General features: G+C 41.9%; 1 protein-coding gene across 2 annotated transcripts in view; it reads left to right on the top strand.

The window, feature by feature from the left end:
* The window catches only part of CREM (cAMP responsive element modulator), a 90,546-nt gene that overhangs the window by 7,750 nt on the left and 55,738 nt on the right, over positions 1-27,058 (top strand). Inside the window, exons 2-3 of one of the 2 annotated variants that reach the window (XM_034760085.1) lie at positions 3,420-3,543; positions 25,309-25,455. In XM_034760085.1, coding sequence (XP_034615976.1) covers positions 3,424-3,543; positions 25,309-25,455 — 267 coding nt within the window. In that variant the 5' untranslated portion in view covers positions 3,420-3,423. Of the gene's footprint in view, positions 1-3,419; positions 3,544-25,308; positions 25,456-27,058 lie in introns of those variants that run through there. The other variant, XM_034760084.1, reaches the window with a different exon arrangement.

Raw genomic sequence — 27,058 nt, 5'->3', positions numbered from 1 at the left:
CTAAAATCTAGAGCATAATAAAAATACAGTCCTCTTTCTTGTCATATTTTGAAAGGCTGCAGATATCCTAGAGATACTTTTTTAATTTTTTAGTTGTCTTCACTATTTACATCAGTACAGTTTAACTGTGCATACATCTAATAACAGACACGTGAACTGAAATTAGTTAAGTATTTAGCTGTCTACACTACATGAAAGAGTTGCCCATAGAAAGATCAGGAAGGATCACAGGGGTGTCAAAAACAAATAGAATAATACAGCTTTTCTGTAGGAGGAGGGCCTTCAGCAAGCCATAAGGGATTAAGCCCCTATCTGGGAAATAAAAGATACTGTCAAGATTAGAAAACCAGATAGGCATTTTCCTCAAACACTTTATTGCTTTTGTTTCATGATACTTAGTGCAACAGGCAATGACATTCAGCAGCTAATTGAGACTGTCTTTTCACCAAAGCGAGAAAAGTGCTACATTTCTAACTAATGGATGTATGGGTCCAGACTTCATATAAATCAAGCCTAAAGCAATAAAGTAGTAAAATTGGAAACATGTCAGTTTCTACAGCATGATAGATGATCCTTGCCAAGAGAAGCCAATGGAACATTTTCCGTGGGACGGAGGTAAAATTAGTAATTTTGAATTAAACCCTATCTCTGTGTGACAGACAATCTTGGATATGAAATATGAAGGTATGATTTTGGAGCTGCATCGGGTAAAATAATTAGGATCCTACTCTTAATTCCAGAAGAAAGGTTTAGTGACTATGTTGGTAATGCAGACTAATTACATTATTGATCCTGGTATTTAAGCTGTTTTGATCTATGGGGACATCCTTTTGGATATACATATTAAACAACTAGTATCCTCACAGGTGAGTCTTGGGTCATAGTGAAATTTCTGGGAGAAAGACTATTTCTTCTCAGATCGTTGCCTATTACTATACTGGGTATGTGCATAAGAAGTACAGTAATTCAGCAAGATACTCTTTTCACTTACATGTGCTGTAGGAAGAAGTGGCTGGATACAGTAGGAGATCTTCAGAGTAGCTGATGAGTCAATCCAAAATTGCCCCATTTAAAGTTATACACTCTCCTCTGATTAAGTCCTTGGTGCATACTGAGCACCAGTGCTCTCAACATCCTGAGATTTTGACTGCACTATTATTTTAGCATTATATCCAGGGGAAAGGAACTCATGAGAAAAAATAGGAATGCAGGAGGTACCATCTGTGTATATATTAAATACTGTATTATTATGGATTGAATTAGAACTGCTGTTGATGTACTAAAATTTTTTCTAACAAACTACACAAAAGATAGACTACTCTAATACATTCCTCATGGTGTATACACTGACACCATTTGGAAACAAGCTAGTTTAAGAGGAACTTTATTTTAAGAGTGTATGAATGCTAGCACTCTGTGAGCTGCAGTAGCTTCCTGAGAATTTTCTGATAGAATTCAAGATGGCAATTTTAACCATTAAAGCCATAAATCACTCAAGATCTAGTTACTAAGAGACATACTGGAACCTGAGATCTGCACAGGGGCTTGAGATGGAAGGAGGCAGGGCATTTTTGTGTATCCACTATCTAGTCAAGATGGTATTCTTAGAGATACAAAAATTACCTGTAATTCTGCTTCTCTGATGATATCGTTTAACTTGATTCCTTCTCAACCATAGTGGGAGACAAACATTTTGATGACTTATTTTGGACATAAATTATGTGTAGTGTTTAAGGAGCTCTTTGTTTCTCACTCAAAGAAATAACATCCCAGAGAGCACTGAGATACCAGGAGTTGGCCTGTGCATTAAAAATATATATGGGTACTTCAGGGGCCTCAAAACCATTGAATCAGGGAGTTCCTGCTTGTCTCACATGATAGCAGAAGACCCCAGAATAGGAACCCTGTCATATTATAACGTCAGAAAAATTAAAACAACAAATAGGTGATTTTCCCTTCCTTGTCTGGTCTTTTCCTGCATTTCCTGTAATATTTGGTATGCGTTTGAACAAGATCTCTCTTTTAATGCCACACTTCTCCTTGAGCCTGCAGTGAAGGCTGTATACTCTTTATGACATTGGTTTGTTGCTATGGTGATGATTGTGACATCACAACTTCAACATCATAACTTCACTGCAGTGTTCAGTAGGAGAGAAGGTGAGCTGAGGAAAACCAAGCTCTTGTTTTAAACACTCCCACCATCCATTATGAGCAAGTGTGTCAAGAAATATCATGGAAAAACAACCGTAAGGTAATTATGTTTTTGTGTAGTCGATATATTTGAAAGTTTTCTCCACTAACCGAGTCTTTCAGTTTATAAATTTCAGTTGATGGATGTAATTTACCCAAGCTTAGGTTTAAGATTTACAGGATAAAAAATCACAAGAGAGTTGCTGATACCAATGTAAAAATCAAGTGTTAAACATCTATCATTTGGTTCAAAACAAAATCAGTTCCATGTCCTGAATATGAAATCTTCATGTTTGGAATTACTGTTAGCAAAAGTGACAAAAGTATATAATAAAATTATATTTTGTCTAAAGGAGGATGATATTTCTATTTAGTGGGACAGAACAGTAGGATTTACGTACAATATTTCTATCAAAACTTTTCAGATGTCTCAATATTTTAATAATTTCCTACTCTGGTATATCTCTCCAGTGACTAATTTATACAGATAAGAATAGAAGGAAGTTTTGCTTTCATCACAAAACAAAAGAAAAACAATCCAGACATGGTAATCCAGAATAAATATTCACTTGTTAGGTATAATCTTATGGTTCTGATTGTGTCCATTGCAGGATACACAATATTATGACTGTCTAACCTAATTGAATAAAGAAAAGATAAAAATTTCTAACCAATTCTTCCTAGACATCTAATTGTCACTTCCTAAAGTGACTATACTATACTGCATCTACAGGTCTTCTTTTGTAGACCTGACTGAATAAATAGTTACCAGATATTTCTCCCTCAGCATTCCTCAGAATGGTCCTCTTCTTTTTCCCAGTTAACTCTTCTCATCTTCAGTTTCTCCTTGTTTTAATGTTCCTTCTACTCCCCTACCCCAACATAGAAGGGCTGGATAGGTATCTTCCTGGAATCAGCATTGCAAGCAAGTATCTGGACATAATGGGTTGCTAGAGAATGAGGCTTTGATTTCCTTACTCAGTGCTGGGAGTATTGCTTACACATTGCATCTAGTCCTTGCTAGCCAAGAGAGTGAGCTTGATTCCTAATTTACAGGTCATGCATGGCAACACACTGTGATGCTAGGATACTGTTGGGTTGCTCTTTTGTCAAATATTTTAAAGAACTGAAATTGGGAGTTGAGGAGAAAAATAATTTAATAGAGTTGAAATAAATATCCCTTCTTCAGGTCTGAATTCATTTCCTTGCACTATATTATTTATTTTTAGACAAATGACCACGGAAATGGTTGAATCGCAACAGGATGGAAGTGCAACAGATTCTGTGGCAGAGAGCGATGCTGTTTGCATACAAAATCAGCCAGGCCAAAGTCAGATTCCCCCCATAGCTCAGGTAATTTGACATACAGGAAACTAAGAAAAACAAATAAAAATGATCATTTAGAATTGTTACTTGCATTTGGATGAACATGATACTTTTCTACAGTTCATCATTAAATCCCCCTGCTCTGTATCAATCTTTTGTTCTTAGAGTAGTGATTTCATATTAAAAACAATAAAGATATAGTCCCAAATGATGACTGCTGTGTTATGGACATGGCAGAATAAGGGCCACAGATAATACAGCACATTATTGTAAGTCATTCACAGAAGTAACACTTCAAGAGTTTCTCGGGATGGCACTGTAATGGAAGCCAGTAGACTGTCTTTCCATGTTCTTGGAACTACTGCTATACAGTAGTTATCTGATAATAGTGTCCTATTAAATTGAGGCAGCTACAGGATTAGAGTGAGGAGATGAATTTCATGTATCCTAGAATTTGGAGATGCTTGATGCAGCAATTTATGATAATGGGTGAAGCTAATTTTTGTCTCCCCCCGCCCTAGTACTCTTGTTTACTCAAAATGAGTCCAATTCTTCAGGCAAAACTTCTTAGAATCATTGCTTATATTTCCTTCCTATGCACATGATGGCACTTTCTGGATTTTTTTACATTTTTTTTTAAATATTCTCTGGGAAAGTATTTTGCTGGTTAATAGAATAGAGGTGACAATTAAAACATTCAAACTTTAGTTTGATATATTAGGTAAGCTCCATAAAGGCTTCAGTTTTTTTAAACTTATCCATGATCTGTATTAAAAGGAAATTGCTACTAATATTCCAGTATGCTTGTCAATATTTATATCCTGATCCTTTGAAATACTACAGTACTTCAGTGCCATTCAACTCCTATGGCTTTCCATCACATGTTTATTTTTAATCCAGACAATGCTTCGGAGATGCATATTTTATCCAAATACAGTTTATTGGCATAACCCCAGTGTGAGCAGGGTGCATTCCTGTTTTAGTCTTTGGCTCCCTGTGGACTGTGCCAACTGCTCTGCCATAGTACTTACTCAAGTGACCTGTCCTTTCTTTGTGCTCATCAGGTTAGTGGTTGTGATATTGTGAAAGGACTCAGCTTGGTAGCACCCAGAAGGGTGATTTGTCGGTTTCTCCATAGAACTTGTGTATCAGCTGCACTCCAAACTTCTCCGTATTGCCCATGCAGTTTACACACACACCATATGCACCCATTCATCCCTGTTCTCTTCAACCTTGACTTGAAAAGTCAAGTATAAAGGTTAGAAGGTAGTTCTTTCTGAAAGCTCATCCAATTTTTGGCCTTCTCTACTTTAACTAATGAAGGTCCTATTTGTGGTAGTGATTTCTGTGACATGTACACCTGTGAATTAAAAACTGAATTGAGACTACCCACTAAATATAGGGCATTGTATTGGGGTGGTGGCTGTGCCCATAATGGCTCCTGCTGGCTGAATGTGGCACTATAGGTTCTTCCTATTTCCCCTAAGAATTCCACACAGTCCAAAAGAATGAAAAACAAAGTTCCCCTGTTATGGTTCTACTTTATTAAATTGAAATATATTTGAAATAGAAAGTCTCTCCCATTGAGTTTGGGGTTTGTACAGCCCTCCTCTGTGGGGCCTGTGGTTCTCGGGGTCCAGTTCAGTCTCTACCTTAATTTGCTGCAGAACTCACCTGCAGCCACTTTTGTCCAGCCAGCTGCAGCCCCCCAGGCTCCTGGCATTATTCTCTTGCCCTTTTCATTGTTATCATCCCTTCTCGTCCTTCTCCTGCTGCTGCTGAGGAGCTACTCTCTGAGAACACACCATCCGGGTTCCTTGCTCTGGTGAGCTCTCTACTCTTCGCAGGCACTTCCTGTTTTCTAGAGCCCAACTGTAGTGCTAGTAATGTGCCTTTATGAGGCACATTAGCTAAACAACTGGCAATAAATCACCTAAGGATTTAATTGGATCCAGGTGGGTATAAGTTGGTTCATTTTCTGTTACAGGAGCTTGTCTCAGGTAGGTGGGTCCCTGATTCCCTCTTAAAGGATCAGTCCCGTGACAGGCACCTCATAGGCATCAATTTGTAATTACTTTTGGCCATTGCCAGCCAGTGAAAGTTGCCAGATCCCTAGACATGAATTTGGGTGAAATCCTGGCTATGGAAACTAAGCTAACATAGTTTCTCTCCTACTTCCAGTTCTTTCTGGGTACTAGCTTGTCTGTATTTTCCCTGAGCCTTATTTAGATCCAGGGAAGTTATGCCCCATACTTTAAGTGTCCACTGGGTCTCAATTTATTATCTATATATCTCCAAATCTATCCACATCTATTCTTCTTTGGGGGTCATATGCAAATGAGATCAGGGATCTGTCCATCACAGTTCAGAATTTGCCTCCAATGTGACTGTGTTTCAGAATTGCTGTGACCTGACAGATGCTCGGCCACCAGGAGATATAATATGCCTTCAGATGATCTTCATCTTAACATTTTGCAAGGCTGCTGCTTGAGGCTCTATGTGGGATTTAAACCTTTTTTCCCCATTCAAATGAAGCCTGATTTGGGAGAATGAGGTTGCAATCCTGTCATGGAACTATCCTCCAGCACACCCCCTTGTGGCTTCTCACCTCTCTGCTGGTATATCACACTCAGCACTTCCTGGGTTCTTTCAATCAATTACCCAGACTAGATTTGTTCAAAACATGTAGCCCCTTTCTGGTTTATTAAGTGCTTATTAAGTCTACACAGTGTAATTCACTCAGTCATCCCAGTTCACACGCACTTTTGGTCTCTGTAAGAATCCTTGTAATCTTTCTTGCTCCTTCTGGGAGCTGGGGTAGTACTCTAAGGGTATGTCTACACTGGCAGAGTTACAGCACCTGCAGTTACAGTGCCGCTCAGAGAGTGCTGAAGGGAAACCGCTGTTGTGTGTTCAAACTGTCAGCTTCCTGCGCAATAGCATGTTCACATGTGGCACTTGCAGAGGTATTCGGAGCGGTGCACTCTGGGCAGCTATCCCACAGAGCATCTCTTCCTCTTCAGCCACTAAGAGTTGTAGGAAGGTGGAGGGGGTCATGGGGCATCCTGGGTCCTGTCTCAATGCCCCGTGATGCATTGCTTTTCATTTCAGCAATCCCTGTGCTTCCATTTGCATTTGGCGCCATCTTTCAACGGTTTGTGTACTGCACACCCTGCCTGCAGGAATGGATCCCGAACTGTTGACCAGTATGCTGCTTGCTCTGACCAACACATCACACGTGGCAGTGGAGTTATTCCTTAAACTACAAAGGCAAGAGAAGTGTGACATTGATTTTGCCATGTGTACTAGCTACAACATGAGATTGCTTTTGGCATTCATGGAGGTGCTGACCGCAGTGGAACGCCACTTTGGGGCTTGGAAAACAAGTCGTGGGATCACATCATGATGCACGTCTGGGATGACGAGCAGTGGCTGCAGAACTTTTGCATGAGGAAAGCCACATTCATGGGACTGTGTGATGAGCTCGCCCCAACCCTGTGGTGCAAGGACATGAGAATGAGAGCTGCCCTGCCGTTGGAGAAGCACGTGGTGATTGCACTGTGGAAGCTGGCTACTCCAGACTGCTACTGATGAGTCGGTAACCAGTTTGGAGTGGGAAAGTTGACCGTTGGACTCTTGTTGATGAAAGTGTGCAGAGCCATTAATCGCATCCTGCTCTGAAAGACCATGACTCTGGGCAACATGCGTGACATTGTAGATGGCTTTGCTGTGGAGGGGCGATAGATGGCACACATATTCCAAATCTGACACCAGATCACCTAACCACCGAGTTTATTAGTCACAAGGAATTTTTCTCAATGGTTCTCCAGGTGCTTGTGAATCACCGTGGGCATTTCACAGATATTAACGCAGGCTGGTCCTGAAAGGTGCACAACACATGCATCTTTCGAAACACTGGCCTGTTCAGGAAGCTGCAATCAGGGACTTTTTTCCCGGACCAGAAGATTACCGTTGGGGAAGTCAAAATGCCCATTGTGATCCTGAGAGATCCCACCTACCCCTTAATACCGTGGCTTATGAAGCCATACACGGGGTAACTTGGCAGCAGCAAGGAGCAGTTCAACAACAGGATGAGCAAGTGCAGAATGAATGTTGAGTGTGCTTTTGGCTGTTTAAAGGCCCGCTGGTGCTTCCTGTATGGGAAGCTGGACCTGGCCGATGACAGTATTCCTATGCTTATAGGTGCATGCTGTACGCTCCATAATATTGTGACGGGAAGGGTGAAAGCTTCACTCAGGGCTGGACCACAGAGACTCGGTGTCTGGAGACTGAGTTTGAGCAGCCAAAGACCAGGGCTGTTAGAGGGGTGCAGCACGGGGCCATAAGGATCAGGGATGCCTTGAGGCAGCAATTTGAAGCTGAAAACCACTAATATTTGTTGCTATGCTCGGGAGTACAGTGCTTGTAATGCTAGGAGATGATTGGTGCAGACAATGCAATATGTGGGTTTAACATAATTGTATGTTGCTTTGCAGGGCTCTTTTTGCTTTCAATTAATAGAATAAAAATTGCTTTCAAACCAACAGTTTTTTTTTTTATTAAAAAACAACTACTGGAGGAGAGAGTCAAACAAAAAAAAATCAGCAATGAGAGGGATGGGGGAAGGGAAGGTCCCAGGAGGAGGTGGGGTCCCGGGACGGCTAAAGATTTGTGTATGTCCAGGGATCATATCCAACCTTCTCCTTTGGAGTACAATGCAGTGGGTACTGTACTTCAGCAGGGCCAAACTGTTGAGGGATGGGTGTTGAGTGCAGTGGGTAGTGGGAGACCACAGTGCTGGACTGTGAGGAGGGAGGAATGGGATGCTGCGAGTAAAGACTGGAGTCAGGAGGTTGATAAGAGTGTGTTGGCAGTGTCTGGGGGGAACATGGGAAAGAGTTTTGCGACAGTGGCTGCAGGGGAGGGCGGGCGCAGAGCTGCTCGGTTTGCAGAGCTAGTATCGCCTGGAGCGTGCCTGCTTGGAACTCCATAACCTTTAAGAGCCACTCTGTGGCTTCATTCTGGCGTGCCGCATTCTCCTTTCGATCCCTCTTCTCGCTGTTCCACCACTCCTTCAATACCTGTTTCTCAGCGGTTGAGTTCATCATAACATTACGCAGAAAGTTGTTCTTAGTTCTTCTTGGCCGCTTTCTAATTCTGCGCAGCTGTTCAGCCGCTGATAACAAAGAGGGAGGCTGGGCTCCCAAGGTCATCTCTATGAAGTTTAAATGCAACATTGTACAGAAGCAGTATTGTTTGCAACACAGAGAACACTGATTCAGTAATTTAAAACACAGCCACTACTTACACACCTGTCACTAACTGGCTGATCCCAGGCAAGCACACATGAGCCGCAAGACCCCCAAAATGGTGAGTAGCTGCAGGGGCAGGGTAAATCACTCTTCCTGGACCCTGCTGTACACTGGGCACATGGCTCTTGGGGAGAGCCAGCACTTTAGCAGGGGCTGATAGTCATTCCTGTCCCCACACTTTCCACAGGATGTGATCATTATGGAAGATATCTCGCTGCTGAGGGTGAGCAGGGAATCAAGGGAGGGTCTTCTCCAAGACTGCGGCTTCCGCCCTGGCTCCTATGTGGCTTGCCTGTGTGAAGCAATGGTCCCCCCTCCCCACCCACCCGTGACAGCACAGTGGTGCAGGAAAGTTACCGTTAATGGGGCAAGAAACAAAGCAGCTCTGTCGAAGAAACTGCAGCAGCGGATTGCCCAGTATCTCCACGAGAGTTTCCTGGAGATCTCTGAAGGAGATTCCTGTGACATGAGGGAGTCAATCAGTAGCCTGTTCCGATGCTCAGACTAGGCATATGGTGGGAGAAAAGCCTGCTTTCTACAACCCTCCTGCCCCCAACAACTCGTTTCAGCGATTCCCAAAATCAAATCCTCTTACCAGGGGCCTCCTCTCCTGTTTGCGCTTCACCAACATCTGACAACTCTGACTGGCTAGCCTCCTCCGGGGTAGAAAAGAGCACCTGGCTGCATGCATCTCTGACCTCCAAGTCATCCTCTGCCTCTGGGTCCCCCTCCACAACTTCGTCCAAGATTTCCCCTTCCTGGCTTGGTCCAATCTCGACTGGCATGCGAGCCACCAAAGTATCGACAGTGGTCTTCGCAGTGGAGGTGGGGTCGCCGCCAAGTATTGCGTCCAGCTCTATGTGGAACTGGCAGCTCGTGGGCACACCACCAGAGCAGCGGTTTGCCTCATGCGCCTTGTGATGGGCATTCTGCAGCTCCTTCACTTTGACCCTGCACTGCAATGTGTCCCGGTCAGGGCCCCTTTCTCTCATGCATTGTGAAATCTGTTAGTAGGTATCATAATTTCTACAGCTGGAGCGCAGCGGGGACTGGACAGCCTCCTCTCCCCAAATGATGAGGTCCAGCAGCTTGGCATTGCTCCAAGTGGGGGATCACCTAGTGCGTGGAGCAAGCATTGCCACCTGGAAAGATGCGCTGAGACCACTGCACACATCACCGAGCAAACAGGAAGGGGACTTTCAAAATTCCAAAGTAATTTACAGAGTGGGGATGATGGTTGGTCACCTGAGGGCAGGGCAGTAGAGTTCAAACTGATGACCAGAGAGGCAAGAACACCTCCCGGAGGCTAATCGCAGTGCTGAAATCGACCATGGTGTCTATACTGGCACCGCACCACAGTAGCCCCGGTGCAGGAAGCTGTACACCTCTCGTTGAGGTGGTTATTTTAAAGCGCTGCACACTAAGTGGCTTGGCAGTGTGTACACCTTGGGAGTTACAGTGCAGAAAGCTGCTTTACTGCGCAGAAACTTGCCCATGTAGACAGGGCCTAAGGTTATGTCTACAGTACAAACCAGGAGTGTGATTCTCCTGCTTGGGTACACTCTCACTGAGCTAGTATGAGTATCAAAATCAGTGTAGCTGAGGTACCACAGGTAGCGGCAGCAGAGTACGTACCCACCAGTTTCAGGTGGGTTTCTGCTCAGCAAGCTCAGCCAAGCCTCTGTTACCATGGCTATGCTGCTGTGTATACTCATGCTAGTTTGATGAGAGCTAGCACAAGTAGGTGTACACGAGCAGGGGAAATCGCACCCCTAGCTTGTAGTGTAGAGGTAGCCTAAACTGTAACCCTCTTTTAAGACAGAAGTCCCTATATCTCCTCTGCAAAGTTGGATTGAAACTTAGGCAGTCCTTCTGTTTCTCCTTAAGTCAGGAGTCTCCAGTTCTCCTCCCTGGAGCTGGGTTGTAATTTAGGCCTGCTATAGAACCTTAGCCAGTTTCTCCTTCAGCTGGCCTCTTTCCCCCAATTAATCCTCAGACTTGGAGGCCTCAGTAGGCAGCCTTCTACTGCTGGTGTCTACCCTGCTAAGGGGGTGGAGGTAGCATATGTGCCAGTCCCCTTCTCCCAGCTCATCCCCAATAGGTTGCCTCACCCACTCTGCAAGTTCACTAGTCCTGGACCCTTAAAGAAACAGTAACTGACTTTCTCCCACGTCCTCCTTATTGCCAGGACTTCTTCCTCTCCAGCAGTACCTCTTATTTCCTAGATCCTTGCATACACCAAAACCTCTCAAAATATTAAAGGACCATGCTGACCAGGTGGTGGGCTGACCCTTTGGCACCATTGCCCTTAAAGTGCAGACTAACCTATCACAAGTCCCTTCTAATACTCTCTGGACCTGGTATCCAGAGCTGTTGCTCATTTTAGCAGTTTTGAAGTTCTTATTCACCTAGAACATCTGTGCCCACCTTTTTTGGGATGGTACTGCTTGCCAAACTTCTACAAATGAAAATATGTGGACTACCTCAATGTGACAGAAGTTATATTCCCACAACTATAATTCTTAGGCAAGGTCTACACTATAAGCTTACATCAGTATAACTATATCGCTCAGGGATGTGAAAAATCCACACCTCTGAACAACGCAGTTATACTGACCTAAGCCACTATGTAGACAGCATCAGAGGGGTAGCCGTGTTAGTCTGAATCTGTAAAAAGCAACAGAGGGTCCTGTGGCACCTTTAAGACTAACAGAAGTATTGGGAGCATAAGCTTTCGTGGGTAAGAACCTCACTTCTTCAGATGCAAGTAATGGAAATTTCCAGAGGCGGGTATAAATCAGTGTGGAGATAACGAGGTTAGTTCAGTCAGGGAGGGTGAGGTGCCCTGCCTCTGGAAATTTCCATTACTTGCATCTGAAGAAGTGAGGTTCTTACCCATGAAAGCTTATGCTCCCAATACTTCTGTTAGTCTTAAAGGTGCCACCGGACCCTCTGTTGCTTTATGTAGACAGCAGTATGTCCACGAGAGGGCTTCTCCTGTCCATGTAGCTACAGCCTCTCACAGAGGCAGATTAACTACGCTGATGGAAGAAGCTGCTGCAGCATTTTAAGTGTAGATCTGCTCTTAGATAGTGTTACCTCTGCATATTCACATTCCTCTCTTGCTTTCTTTACTTCTTTAGAGTTTGGGTTAAGAATTCCTGCATTAGTGGAAAGAACTGAAGGGTGGCTGAAACCATTTCCCCTTTTATACTTTTGAAACCCTGTGTGAAGCAGGGTGACTAAAAAGAGCAAGTATCTCCAGTGAACACTACTCTCTATGTGATCCTGGAATGTGCAATGTAAACACCTAGATACTACACGTGTAAATAGCCAGAGGGAGCCAAATTAAAGAACTACAGCCACTGATATTTTCTCTTTTTCATTTAATATACCTTGCAGGAATGGAAAAGAGTAACAGAGGATATGAAAAACAGCAGGTTGCATCTCATAGGTGTCCATGAGGCTGAAATAGCTCTTATGGTCTTTTCTGTACATTTCCACTTCAGTATTTAGACACAAGTAAATTTCCAGTGCAAAGAGGATTGTTACATTTACAATGAGTGAAAAACTATTCTAGCCAGTATTTCCAGTATGTTTTTCCTTTTTCATTCCCACTTTACCAATGTACCTTTATCAAAGGGAGACTGATCTTGTTATTAGGTCAACAGAACTAAAACGCTAGATTATAAAATAACTGAACTCGTAAGGGAAAAACACTCTTTAAAATATATAATTTTCAAAAAGATCTCACTGGTGCTGGAAAAGACGTAATCATGCAGGTGTGAATTGACAGTTAGCAAGCCATGTTTGAGAAGTGCAACTTCCTCATGTTACAAGCTGTTGCTCATTTTTGATTAAATCCTGTCTCAGTTCATGCAAGATCTTAAATTACTTGTGTCTGAAGATGAGATGATGGCCAAACATGCCCTACGAGTTGGCATACAATGCCCATTATAATGCAACCATTACCATTCAATAGTTCTTTTGGCTGAAGTGCACCACATTGCTGTATGAAGCCCAGACCACAGTAGATCACTTTCTATGTGAAAAGATGTGTTAGTGAAGAAAGAGATGACAGCTTAAAAAAAGTTGAAGACTTTTGGACAACTTTCCAGACATCTTTAGCTACTTTAAATGCCTTCAGTTAAGAGGGTACTACTCCCTTTGGATTCTAGAGGCAGAGCTCTGCCTTGACTTCCAACAGACTGAAGTCTGCCCATAGACACTCCTCTTTCAGGCAGAAGTTTAAACATTTTCGTCAGTGGTCTGCCCCATCTCAGTGGTAAGATTGCCTGTTGCATTGAGCGCCAGGCAGAAAGTTTGATGTGATAGTCAACAGCCTTCAACTATTCAGTTTTAGATTTGTACCCTTTCCTCTTCCTCTCCATTTTCAGAGATCCCTCTCATGAGAAGATATTAAGGGAAGAAGTTATCTTCCTTCTCTAAAAAGAGGATATAGAGGTGGTCCTTTAGTAGTAAAAAGGAGAACATGTTCCTTTCCTATTATTTCTTGCTACGGAAAGAAAAGGGGTTGTGTTGACAGCATCTCTTATACCTGATCATCCATCCATTTTATGAGAAGTACCTCTGGTTTTGTGTAGGAAAAGGCCACTACCATTATGGTATCCTACCCTTTGATCTTTCTATATCACTGAATATTTTCACTGCTGAGTCTTCATTCCTCAGACAACACAAGTATCGTTGTTTCCCTGTATTTAGACTGTTGACTGATAAGAGAACCAGGAGCTCAGGGAGTGTTCTTGTTTCTAAGGAAAGCATACTGATAGTTCCAATCCTTGAGGTTTTGCCTAAGCAACGAAGCACCTGTTTTTATCTTGGCGTAAAAGATGGGATTATTCTGAGCCCTGAGTTTTCCATACCATTTGGGAGATAGTATCCTCTGGGATCCCAGCCTCTGAGACGTGTACTGTTCTTCCTGAAGATGTTAGGCTTAATAGTGCCTTCCCCCCTGTGACCCCACTTACTAGGGCTACATCTGAGGCCTCCACAGAAGAAAGAGTCCACTGAAGAAGAAATCCTGCAGGGTGAACTTTTTACCACTTAAACTTTTCTAGACAGGATTCCTGCCCAATGAAGACAAGTGGTCTGTACTTTTTGATACCCTCATTTTGAGCCCCACATATTCAGACCCCAGCCAGCTAGTCATCACTACAGTTGTCTCTTCAGGGGTAAGTGTTGCTGCTTTTTCTTTGCTGGACAGCACTTGCTTTGTTCGTTTATTCTCTCTTCTGAATGTATCCCCTGTAGATAAAGAATCTTCTCAGGAAAGTGCATGTATTCGGTGTAGGGGTGCTCCTGATGGTTTTAAGACTCCTGTGATCCTTCAGGCAGTAATTTCAAACTTCCAAAGATTGAACTGGAAAATAAATAAGCAGCGCTTACTTGCCTCTCCCTTTCACCCCCTATTTTCCTCCCTCAGGTGGCTCAGTTCAAGTTCTATGCTTTAACTAGGAGTAATGGCAAGAAATTAAGAAGTATACAATCTAGGATGAATATCAGGATAAACTTCCTAGCATTGAGCATTATTAGCCTGTGGAATAGTATCTCAAGAGAAATGCTGGAAATTCTATCACTTGGGACATCTGACAGATAAACTAAACAAAGCTCTGACTAATTCTGCACTTTCCCTTGGTAAAGATTTTTTGTAATTATCTGTGTCACAGTTCAGGGCAATTACACCTGTATTTCTCCTCCATGGTTCACCCAGGGCCTGCACTCTAGGCTCCTGGCTCTTCAGCTGTCACCTCTCTTGGGCAGAGACCCACATTTCTCTCCCTCCTGACCATTGCATTTTGAGGCTGCACAGTTCCCTACCCACACTGTGATATTTCCAGCAAGCCAGAGTACCTACACAAACCAATGTCTGTGCTTTGCTTTTTCTCCGAAGGCTATGAATAACTAATAACTAAGGCAATTACAAGTTACCCCACAGTTCTTAATAAGCAATCACATTTATTCTTAAGTGAAAGCATTACAGAGAAAACATATTAAAAATGACAAAAGTACCTACAAACATGCTAATAAGCTTACCAGAGATCATCCCCCTACTTCACCAAGGGCTCTGGTAGGAGTCAGCCCTTTAAACCAAGATCACAAGTTCATAACAGCCTTAGCTTAGAACTAACACACCCATGGATAAATTAGTTTTTCCTTTATATAGCTTGAGCCCTTGATCTTGAGTCTCCAGGAACAGGTAATCAGCAGATAATGGTCCTCTCCCCAGGGCATATCTTCAAAAGGCTAGGTTTTTGCATAAGCAGAGGTGGGGAATTTGCATTCACCTCCCTGTAGAGGTTTCCCAGGCAAACTTGTTACTGTTTGTCCCAAAAGTCCACTCTTGTCTGGCACATTATTCAATGCCTCCTTTGAAGTTTATAACTCTTCCCAGGGTTCACATCGCATCTCCCTGCTGGAGAGATTACATACAATCCTGGCCCACAATAATACATAACCTTTGCATTTGATACAATGGGCTGCAAAGATACTTAAAATTCATTCATTAAGGTTTTTGAAGGATGTTGCAGGTAATTGTCAGATCTGTCACAATCAGCACCAGATGATTAAAACCACACTAGAGATACACCTTAGTTAGATGTTTCAATTAAAATTATCAACTGTGAAATAGTGAGAAATTTTGTATATAATTTGACATGGAAATTTATAGTTAAAGCAGTTTACACCTTGTTGTCTTCTGCAGACTCAGGAAGAGAGCATAGAATCAATTCACATTTGGAAAGTTTTCTTTTCAGCCATAAAGGCTAAAACATATGATCTGATCTTCAGACGTGTTGAGTACTCACAACTCCAGCTGAAGTCAGTGAGAGCTGTAGATGCTCAGCCCTTCTGAAAAAAAATAGGTATCTTACCAAAAAAAAAGGCTTAAATTCTGCAAAAATTTGTTTGGGCATCAAATAATCTGCAGCAGGAGGAGACTGAGAGCTGTGAGCAGCAAATCTTTGCAGATCAACATGCATTTTAGCTGTCTGGCCACCAGGGGCACACTGTTGTAGCTGCATACTGGTTTTGCTCAGCCAGACATTTTTTCTTGACTGTGAAGTTGTTCTAGCGAGTTGTTCCTGTGAAGCAAAGCACTATAATAGACGCTGCTCATTGTCTCTTGTCTGGGCTGTTTTCCACCGCAACCAGCTAGAACAAGAGTTGGCTGCCATCTTCAGGACCTCGTTTCCCTAACTGCTTCTATCCAGCTTTACATTTTCAGATCAACTTCTCCCAGCTCTTCCTCCTGCAGAGCCACCGCCTGGTTCTGTAGCACGGCCTACTTCTGGGAAGGAGCACATAGTATTAACATTCCAGTGGTCCCCTTTTTTTATGTGTCTCCTGACTTAAGATGAGGAGGACTTGGTTAACAAATTTCCCTATCTGGGAGACTTCTATGCTCCAGAGTTTGAAGGTGAGCCACTGTCTTACACTGAAAGTTTAAAGACGTTGCTAGTACACTCACTTCCTTGGGAGGTAAGCTCCCTAGGCTGGAGTATCAAATGAATATTTTTGTAGGTATATTGAATGGAAAATGTTGGCATTCTCATTCCATAAGGAATTCAAAGACATATTATTTCAGTATGTTCACATACTGATGGATCTGTGGCTCTCACTGGGGTTGATTCTCTCAGGTATTTTGTCTCTGGAGGAATTAAATAAAGAAAAAGCAACTGAATGGAACATTGCTTTCCCTGACTTCAAAATCATCTCTCTACATTAGCTCTCTGGCTGCTAACCAATAATACTGACAAGAGCGGGATCACTGGGAGGTTTTCGTCTTCCTCTGCATCATGAAGCACACATCACTTGCTGTTTTAAACTAGAGTAAATGGCGGATTCTCTGTAATGTGAAGTCTTTAAATCATGATTTGAGGACTTTAGTAATTCAACCAGAGGTATTACAGGAGTGAGGGGGTGAGGTTCTGTGGCTTGTTATGTGCAGGAGGCCAGATTAGATGTTCAGAATGGTCCCTTCTGGCCTTGAAGTCTATGAGTCTATGATTTAGCTCTTCTCAAGGCATGAGACATTTCTTGAATGGCATTTAAGATTGCTTCTCACCCATTCCTTCTTTTCTGTTCTGTCCAGTCAGATGTTTATTGAACTTGCTTCTGATTAACTAAATCAGGAGCATGAGATTTTTAATGAGTTACGCAATAATAAAAAGTTTGCTGCTTTCTCTGTGCTATCTCTTTGAGTATGCCTAGCAACATGGTCAAATGGTCTGACTACTGTGAGGAGATGCAATATCTGGCTTTTGGCTGGAATTCAGACTTTACAGCTAAATACAGCTTTGCTTTATAAAGGGGGACAAGATGTTAAATAAGGTTGTAAGAGTGTCAAGATGGGTGAGGTTGTATCTTTTATTGGACGAAATTCTGCTGGTGAGAGACAAGCTTTTGAGCTTACACAGAGTTCTTCTTCCGTCATCTTCAAGACCTGAAGAAGAGTTCTGTATAAACTTGAAAGCTTGTCTCTCTCACCAGCAGAATTTGGTCCAATAAAAGATACTGCCTTACCCACTTTGTCTCTCTAATATCCTGGGACCACCACAGCTACAACAACACTGCTTGCAACAGTGTTAAGAGTGTGACCGATATTGCAATCCCATGCAATATCTTTAAGGACCATATTCTATTAAGTTTGTGTATCACTGTGGCTAGGGATTGCATGCAACTCCACTGGGGAGGATTCCCACACTTCTCCAGGAACCAAAAACAGTGGGAGGTGATTAAGGCAAATCACTCAGATTGTAACCGCTCCCAAGTGTTACCAACACCTAGGGAGGCTCCCATATACTGGTTTAAACTGGATTGTCCAGAGACCATAAAACAGTGGTGGGCAACCTGCTGCCCATCAGAGTAATCCGCTGGTGGGCCGTGAGACAGTTTGTTTACATTGACTCTCTGCAGGCACGGCACGCGGTTTTCTGTTCCTGGCCAATGAGAGCTGCGGGAAGTGGCAGCCAGCACGTCTCTGTGGACCACGCTGCTTCCCGCAGATCCCATTGCCCAGAAACGGTGAACTGCGGCCACTGCGAGCTGTGGGCGGCTGTGCCTGCGGATGGTCAATGTAAACAAACTGTCTCGCGGCCTGCCAGCGGATTACCCTGACCAGCTGCAGGCTGCCCACCACTGCCATGAGACAAAGAAATGACTTTTGGATAAAAGTCTGGATTAACCCTGACTCAGGCCTTCTTTCTGATTCAGAAAATGGAGAGGGCCTTCTGTCCAAGGGCAACTCCAACCCTTGCAGAAGGGTTCGAAAGACTTTGGCCTAGTAGCATGGGTGACCCCTGGGATATTTAGTGTGTATTTAAATCTGTTTATTGTTTTTATTATGTTTTCTCTCTAATGCTTTTATTTTAAGAATAAATGTGCTTGCGTAGAAAGAGCTGTGTGATAACTTGTAACTACTGACAATACGCTGTTCACAGACCTTGGAGACAAAGCAAAGCTGCTGGCCTTTAGGCAAATTGGCTTGCTGGGGATATCACAGTGTAAGTCAGGGAGTTGTTTAGCCTTACAATCCTCTGATCAGAAGGAAGTTGGACAAGGATTCCTGCCCAAAGACGTGATGGCTGGAGACCTGAGACCTCACTGGGAACTTTTGGAGTGAACTATGGAGGAGGGAATACAGGTGTAGTTACCCTGAAACTGTGACAAAGATAACTACTTATCTTTTCTCCAATCATTGTGTTTCTCAAATGTCTGCCCTTGGAGACTAATGAATCATGCTGGTCTGTAGGAATATAAAGAATAATGGTAACCAGCCACTGGGCCAGTGTATTAAAAGCCTACTGGACCGTTATACTCTTTTTACTTTGACTATTGAAGCATTGCCATTTAGGTATCCCCCTTCCTCTGCATCCTCACAGAGAGGACCTATGACATACATCAATAAGAAAGGAGGCTTATGAGCTAGTAGCAGGTTTTTTCCCTGTCGATTGTAACATAGATTTGTTATATATACCTCATGCCATTTCTGTGGTGAAAGGAAAAAAGTTTTTTTTCCCCTAAACCACAGGATCTACAAAGTCTAGACCAGTGAACAGTAAGCAGCCTGTTGGATCCATATTAATGCCACTTAGAAACAGAATCAAGCATTTCTGTCTTTTAAGAGTTTATCTAATTGCTGTTAAAATCAATTGGATCTCTGGCAGTCTGTCTGAAACCACGAAGATAATGTCAAACAAGAGATTTCTGCAGTGGCTATGTTTCATCCAGCTCTGCTGATGGAACTTCAGGATGTTCTGAATAAGCTTAGTTTAGCCACCTGTGAAATGGGCCTTCACATGTCATGGTTAGTAACAAGTGGGGAGAGCACAGGCCCACTGTGATGGGTTTGGGCCCTTTGGGGTATCATCTGATGTGCTGGAGTTTAACTGAGCCTCCTCTGCTTGATCAGCCTGTTCTACCAGCCTAGGTGCCCTTTTCCTGGCCTTGCTGGGTTAGGCTCACAAGCTCTTCCAGCCAAGTACACAGGCAGGGCCACACCCAGGTGCACAGAGAGACAGAGATCCACTCTGCAAAGATTCAGCCTTAGGGGCTCTCCCCAACACTCTAGTGCCCACTCCCTTTAAGGGGTACAAACCCAAAGGTTTTATGAAATTCGCCCTCTCCCTCAATGTGGAGGGAGATATGCACCACTTCTTGCCCCCCCAGTTAGAAATTACATAAACTGGGTTTTGTTACTATAAATAAGCAATAAGTTTATTAACTACAAAAGGTGAATTTTAAGTGAATATAAGAGATAACAGACAGAACAAAGCAGATTACTGAGCAAATAAACCAAAGTACGCAAGCTAAGCTCAATACACTTAAGAAACAGGTTACAAAATGTAATTTCTTACCGTAAATGTTATTTTAGGCAGGTTGAAAAGTTTCTGTGGTTCAGATTTCCAGTTATATTTCTTTTCAGACTGGACTCCTGTCTCAGTCTGGACTCCCTCCCCTCCCCCCGCCTTCCCTTCAGGTGGCTTTAGCAGTCTTCCTTCCTGGGCAGACAGGCCATGGAGAGGAGGAGCCTCGTTTGCCTTCCTCCCCACCCTTAAATAGGATTTACATAAGGCGGGAATCCTTTGTTTCCCAAACCTGATCTCCCTCCCTTCCAGTGGAAAGTTACAAGAAGTCCTATGTAATGTTTAGTATCAGGTGACAAGATCACCTGACTCTGTAGTATCACAACATCCATGAGTCAGTGGCAGTATGGAGTGTCCACAGGAAGGCCAAGCCTTTTCCCAGTCCATTGTCCTCACTGATGGGCCATCCGCCCTGTCTGGCTTTTCCATTGTTGTACCTGAAGTGTTAGCAGTGGGCGTCACACGAAGTAGCATAGTTGAAATACAGATACATAGTCAATATTCCTAACTTCAGTTACAGAAATGATACAGGCATACAAATTGGATAATCACATTCAGTAAATTATAAACTTTCCAATGATACCATACAAGACCCATCTTGCATAAAGTATATCTCAGTCATGTCATATTCATATCATAAGCATATTTGCATAAAGAATATGGAGTGAAGCATCACACCCATTATTGATCAGAATTGATTATGTCATTTTTTGTGAAAGAAAGCTGGCTGGTGACCTACAGCAGGCAGTGGTTAGATTCTTACGCAAGAAACTATCTGTTTGACAGGAACAATCTTACCACTTTAAAGATGACTTAATTGACACCTATATTCTTTTAGATTCCTGGATTTGTCTGGCTTTAGACCTGGGGAACAGATTGAAACAACACTTATTGCTTTGTTTGGTGATCTTCTGGCAGTGATCAGAGGTCATAGTACTTACAATTTAATAAAATTGTATAAGTTTTGATAAGGCTATCTTGAGTTACTGTTAACTTATCTGTGGGAGCTGATAGAGGTGAATGGGATTGTTGTACAGAGGATCTGTTTATTCATATAGGGAAGACTTAGAGGATTGTGGCAATTGCATGTCCTCTCCTAGTGAAGGTCCCACAGCATTCCATCCTGTCACCCTCATGTATGTAAGGCTGTTGAAGAAAGGCATTTTGAACTGCAGTATTATCATTAAGTTGATGAAGATGAACTCTGTGTCTCCACATCAAACCTGGAATATTCGGTTGTTCTATCTTCTCAGTGCTTGACTTAAATTCAATACAGAAAAAAATGAAGCTGGTGTTGCTCGGTAGAGAAAAGTACATTTGAAAAGAAAGGGAACTGTACCTACTCCCTTGATTGAAAAGGTACTGTCACAATTTTTCTCAGTTGTTTGTGATCTTGGGATTTCATTAAATAGATCATTTGTTTCTTGAGTCCAGACTAGACCAACTTTTTCCTTCTGATGCAGATCTCAACACAGTTATCTATTCTTTTGTCACTATACTCTTAAGACTTTTGTCACATATAGTCTTAAGACCGACTTTGAAGAATATAGACAACATTCAGCTAGTCAGCGTGCAACTTAATTGGGGGAAGTCAGTCGGCATACAGCCTGACTGGGGCAAGTCATCATGACAAGTGGTTCAGAATTCTTTCTGGAGTGCAGTTCAAGCAAGGAATACCATCTATAAAGCCATGAGTGGTTCGGGAGCTGACTGTTGCAGAGAGAGCCTCTTCCCCCTTGCACTGTTGCAGAAATTGTGTCTTATCAAAATACCTTTGTTTTCTGTCCCTGTGGTTTAATTCCTGGGTATGGGCACAGAGCAGTTTTGGTGGAAGGCCCTTTGTTCTTGATTTCAATCCAGGAGTCAGAGCCCCCCCTTTTTTTGGGGGTGGGGGGTTTATTGGTTGGAGGGCAGATACTATGTAAGATAGATTTTAAAAATTTGGGCCTGTGCCCAGGATATTTATCTCATGAAGAGTGGAACTGGTAGAGGTAGGAATGGGTTTGACTTATGCCAGTTGTTGACAGTTGGTTGTTTTAATTTTTGCATTAGATTTCCAGATACCAGTTGGTAGAGTACAATATAAAAAAGAAAACAGTCATAAAAATCTTCTCTCTGCTGAAGGCCAAAGTGCTTTCAACACCTAAAGTCTTTGAGTCATAGGTGAGGGATTTAGGAGAGCATTTCTGTGCCTTTTTTTTTAATCCTTGTTCAAGAGGAGTTCCACTTTTCATAATGAGTACAGAACCGGGAAGCAGGAGACCTCCAAAACTCCTTTTCCCTATGGCAGTGCCACTACCCTTGGGAAGTATTCCTTTTGAATGGATGCAGGCCCAAGCATCAGAGTAGTGACTGTGTGTAGTCCTTACCACACCTTCTCCTCTCTTTCACGTTGACCCAGAAGTAGGACACAATCTGGTTCTAAATATACAGAAAATGAGTGCCTGTGTGGCGTTGAGTGCCCTTGATGCCCGTTGATGGTCATTGGCATTTGAAGGTGCCGAGCACCTCAGTGGATCAGATCTCATGATACTACATGATGCAACATTTCCTTTCCTCTGCTTGCCTGGGGCAGTGTGAAATGCATTGTAACATTGCACTATTCAGTGTTTTTAAAACTGTGTTTTTCAGGTTGCTGAATTGCCACTGCTGTTCATCAGCCTTCAGTAATTGGCAGTCTAGGCAAGCCTTGAAATTCAGATGTCATAGGCAGCATCACTCGTCATTGACGTAAGGATTGCATGGCTTGCCAAGACTGCTTCCATTAGTATCAGTACACAAGTAACCTAATAAGCAAGTCAAAATGTTCTGGTATTTTAGTTAATGCAGAAGGCTGCAATTTTGGAACACAGTCAACAATTTAGAATGAAAGAAAATAAATCCAATGTTACTTTTACGGGATTATTTATACTTTGTTTTAAAGAGATGCACAGTATCAGAATGGAAACATGATTGTTAACCTCAAAGTTACAGAAACAAAACTCAATTAAAAAAATGACAGAAGTAAATCTGATGTGTTGAAATCACTTTTTGTTAAGGTTCTGCAAATGTTAAAAGAAAAAGTCACTCAAATGTAATAATTGTCATGTAATTCTAGCTTAATGTGTAAATTATGTTTTTTCTATTTATGTAGTTCTTTCTGTAAACAAGAACAGATTTCTTTTAGTTTGATCCAGCTTTAAATGTGCTTGTTTTCACCCAGAACATAATATCATGTATGAACTCATTAAAGCAAAATCATTTTTCCCTGTGAAATTTTAAATAAGCTTTACTCTGGTGGAGTTTTGGATACGTTTTCTTGTGTGATTATAAGATGGCATAAAATGGACTCTTAAATATACTTGTAATTGCTATTATATATAATTGGCCTTTAAGTTTACAAGGAAAGCCTGCTCTAGAAGCGTTTTTATTTCAATATTCTAGTTAAGGTGCAGATCATATTCTGAGTTCATATTGAGTTTCCATCTTTTAGACTGGCTGGCTCTTGGGCTCAAAATGTCAGCATCTTAATGACAATACGAGTGTATGTGTTATAGAGTGGAGAAAGCTTTGGGTGTCTTTGATGCTTGTTTTTAGAAGCCTTTTTCAGGCTAGGATGATTTCCTTTTGGGAGTTGTAAGAAGCCCTCTACTTTTAGCTTTCCCGATAGAGTCTGTTCAGATTCCTATTGACAATTTAACAGTTATGTAATAAATATATTAAAAGGACCAGATCCTGTCTACTTTACTTATAAAACTTCCTTCTTCAGGTATGGTTGATTCAGCACCCAGGCTTTTTGATGGTACTGCATGTTTTATTTACTACACTTCCTAGTAAATAAATAACAAGAAGATAACATTTTCCTCTGATAGACCTTTTGTCTTAACAAATGACCTTTTGCCAGCAGAGTTTTCCCACAGAAAAATTGCTCAGGGATCACTAATCAAAATCTTCAGGGATCATTAATCAAAGACCTTTCAACAGTTGGAATTTTTTTTCTTCTCTATTCTGAATGTCTCGGATACTTTGGAAAATGAGACAGAATGCAATTATCATAATCTTTTAGCTCCATTTTGGCCTGTTTACAGCTTGTATTTCAATATTCTGCTCCTGTCAGTGTGTCCTCTCCACCGTCTCCTATTCATAGATCTATTGTTTTAGAGTAGTCCAGCTTTGGGATGTGACCACTCTCCACCAGATATATCTTTGGGATGCTAACCAAGGCAGGACTGAAAACAACAGTCTTGGAGAATGATGAATTCTTGTAACCTTGAACACAAGCAAATTGTTTTTTTCCAGTTCACACTGAAGAGCTGAAAAAGATGGACTGTTTCTTCTCTTCTTCTACAAATCCTATGGAATTGTCTTTGTTCTTTTCTTCTATATCATCTATTCTTGTGTCCAGGACTAGGCATGATTTGCCAGAGACAGATTCAGATCTATTACAGTGATCTTAAAAATCTTCCCTTTGCTTCATGACAGTTTCCAGTCTTGTTTACCTCTCCATAGGACAATATTTCCATCACTTCAATATCTCTGGCAGCTGGATGGTTATAGGCATTTCTAAGAGTTTTTTTTTTTATCTAGACTGGCATATGGTCTAAATTTAGAAGTGTCATAATACCACAAGATGTCTCACAAAGTTTGGTTTTAGAGACCCAGAAAAGAGAGAAAATTGCACTGTCAATTATTTAAAGTTTACTGGAGCCTTTTAAAGGGGGTTTGACTACCTGTTGGCAAACAAACTAATAAAATTTAACATGTCCCACTATAGGGATTAGAATATTTCTTCTCCCAACCAATATCTGGATCTCTGATAGTCTCTGGTGGAGTAGTAAAGCCTAAGGGTGGAAGATTTTGTTGTAGAATACTATAAGAAAAAGAGGCCAGAACGATTGCTAATCTGGGTAAGAAACCATATTCCTCCACCATGTCAGCCTTGAGGATTGAAAATCATCAGTTGTGGTGTATAGTTGTTTATATTGCAGTAGTGTTGAGAGGCACTGGCCCCATTGTGCTCAGTATTGTATGAACATAATACAGATACAGTCCTTGCTTTGAAGAGTTTACAATCCAAGTATTGCTTTAGTGATACAACTATTTTATCATGGGGAAAAAATTGTCCTCTATATTAGAACATCTTCCTGAAGAATACAAGTAGAAAGCCAAAGATTGGATAAAAGAAGACCAAAGGATTTCATACCACTGATTGAGAGTATCCTGTCATGATTGGATTTGTTCACCCCATACAGATACTTCTCGTTGAGATCTCTGTGACTCTGTCCTAAAGTACAAGCCAGGAATAGAAGATTTAGTCTTTGAAAGCTTGGAGATCTTTAATAAAAAACAGACAGGTCTTTGAAAAATTAAGACAAAAGGTCAAGATTTTAAAAAGTGACACGTGTTTTTTTTGGTCACCAACTTGAGACAGCTTAAAGGTATGTAATTAGCACAAATAGTAATAATTTTGTCCTAGTAATAAGTAGCATAATGTGTATTTTTTCTTGCAGTTTGGCTCAAAATTTTATCATTTAACTTATCTGTGTTATTGCTTTTTGAAGAATCTGTTGAAATCTACAGAGCACTTTATTTAAACATGATTATCATAATTCTTGCAGGTTTCTGTAGCTGGATCAAGTGCTGGAAGAGGATCTCCAGCTGTAACTCTAGTACAGTTGCCTTCTGGTCAAACTGTACACGTCCAGGGAGTGATTCAAGCCACACAGCCATCAGTGATTCAGTCACCACCAATGCAGGCTGTTCAGGTTAGCTGTCTTTTATATTTTTTGCTGTAGTTATTGATTATTTTAAGCTTGTGGTTTCTCCTCCTTCCCCCATTTTGAAACCTCCACCTTGGATCTTCAACTTTCCATCTTCTTTCTCACCAGTGGATAGAAGACCCACTTCTGCCAAGATGCTCATGGGTAATGGCCAACTGATAATAGCTAGGCAGGTGGTGTGTAGAGATTCATTAATATTTCTTGTTTATCTTTTAAAGAAATGATGCCTTGAACCCTCAATTTGTGCAATAGCAAACTTGTATAATCACATGGCCCTATTTTAATGACTCTTCCACTTCGTTTTCTCATTTGGTTGTTCTGCTCCTTCCACATCTTGTCTCAAATGGGATTATTAACTCTTCAGTGCATGGATTATCTCTTCAGTGTATTAGCAGAAAGTCTAGAATAATGGGGCCCCTATACTGATGAGAGTATCTGGGAGCAATACAAATAAAAGTATTATAAATACCGCTTCTCTTCTTATTGTTTATTCTTAGCAGCATCCATTATTGCATCTGGGTTTGCTTTACGTGATAAAGATAAAAATTAAAAATGGCTACAAAAGAAGTAGCATATATTTGGCAAACCTTCACAAACCTGATCTTGCTTAAGTTAGAGGACGGGGACCAGTGTACTAAGCTTCTCATAAGTGAAAAGACTGGACAAAAATATCTTACGACTACTCTGAAAACAACCAGATTTAGGAGTATTTGCTGTGAGTAGCAATACCTTGCCTAATCCTATCCTGAGCTCCCTCAAATTTTACTCTTGCCACAGACAGCAGAAGTGTTCCTTCCAAAGAGAGATGGTCTCTTAGATAACTGGAATCTACTTCTCACTTGCTATCATCACCATTCTTCAACTCAGTTTAGTTCGGAACACACATACAAAAATAAAATATTTGCCCCATGGCTTGAAGTCACCCAGCAAGAGAAACATTTCCCCTGGGTTTCTCACCAACCATCTCTTTTATTAGGGGAATAGGAACCAGCTGCTCTCCCATAGCGGGTATTGGGCCAACTACAGCTGCCCTGTCTTCTCCCACGATCAGGGCGTAAGGAAGGAAGCACTTGTGCCCAGTTAACCCTGGCTGGTTGCTTCCTTTTTTCCCTTACCTTTGGGAATATGGTTATTAAAGGGAGATAGGGTGTTTCTGTCCTTCCAGGGTTCCAAAAGCCCTAATGGGCTGGTATACCCCATTACATGGGCAATTATAGATTTCATCAGATCCTTAAAGTATTCTCCCCATCCAATCAGCAGCACCTCTTTATTAAGCTGGCTTTCACCCAGGACCCTATTTCTACTAGACACTGGGACACTGAGGAAATGGTATAATCTGGGTTTCACGAAAAGAAGCTTAATGTCATCTGCATATTGATGACATGGTGCCTGTACCGGCAACAGTCTCCTGCCCCCTTCTGCCCCATGGCTTCACAAGAGTTTGAACAAGAAGGGTGACAAAGACTGAGTATTTTGGGACAGTGAAAAAGCTGTTGCCCAAAATTAGGGATCATAACTGCTCTGCATTGTGGTGAATGTTTTGCATTTCAGCTCATTCTTTGAAGTTCCTTTCTTTTTTCCACCCAGT

The sequence above is a fragment of the Trachemys scripta genome, chromosome 2 (genome assembly GCF_013100865.1).
Source record: "Trachemys scripta elegans isolate TJP31775 chromosome 2, CAS_Tse_1.0, whole genome shotgun sequence".
Lineage (NCBI taxonomy): Eukaryota > Metazoa > Chordata > Testudines > Emydidae > Trachemys > Trachemys scripta.
Note: the sequence above shows the minus strand (reverse complement) of the source record. Positions and strands in the feature narration are given on the sequence as shown.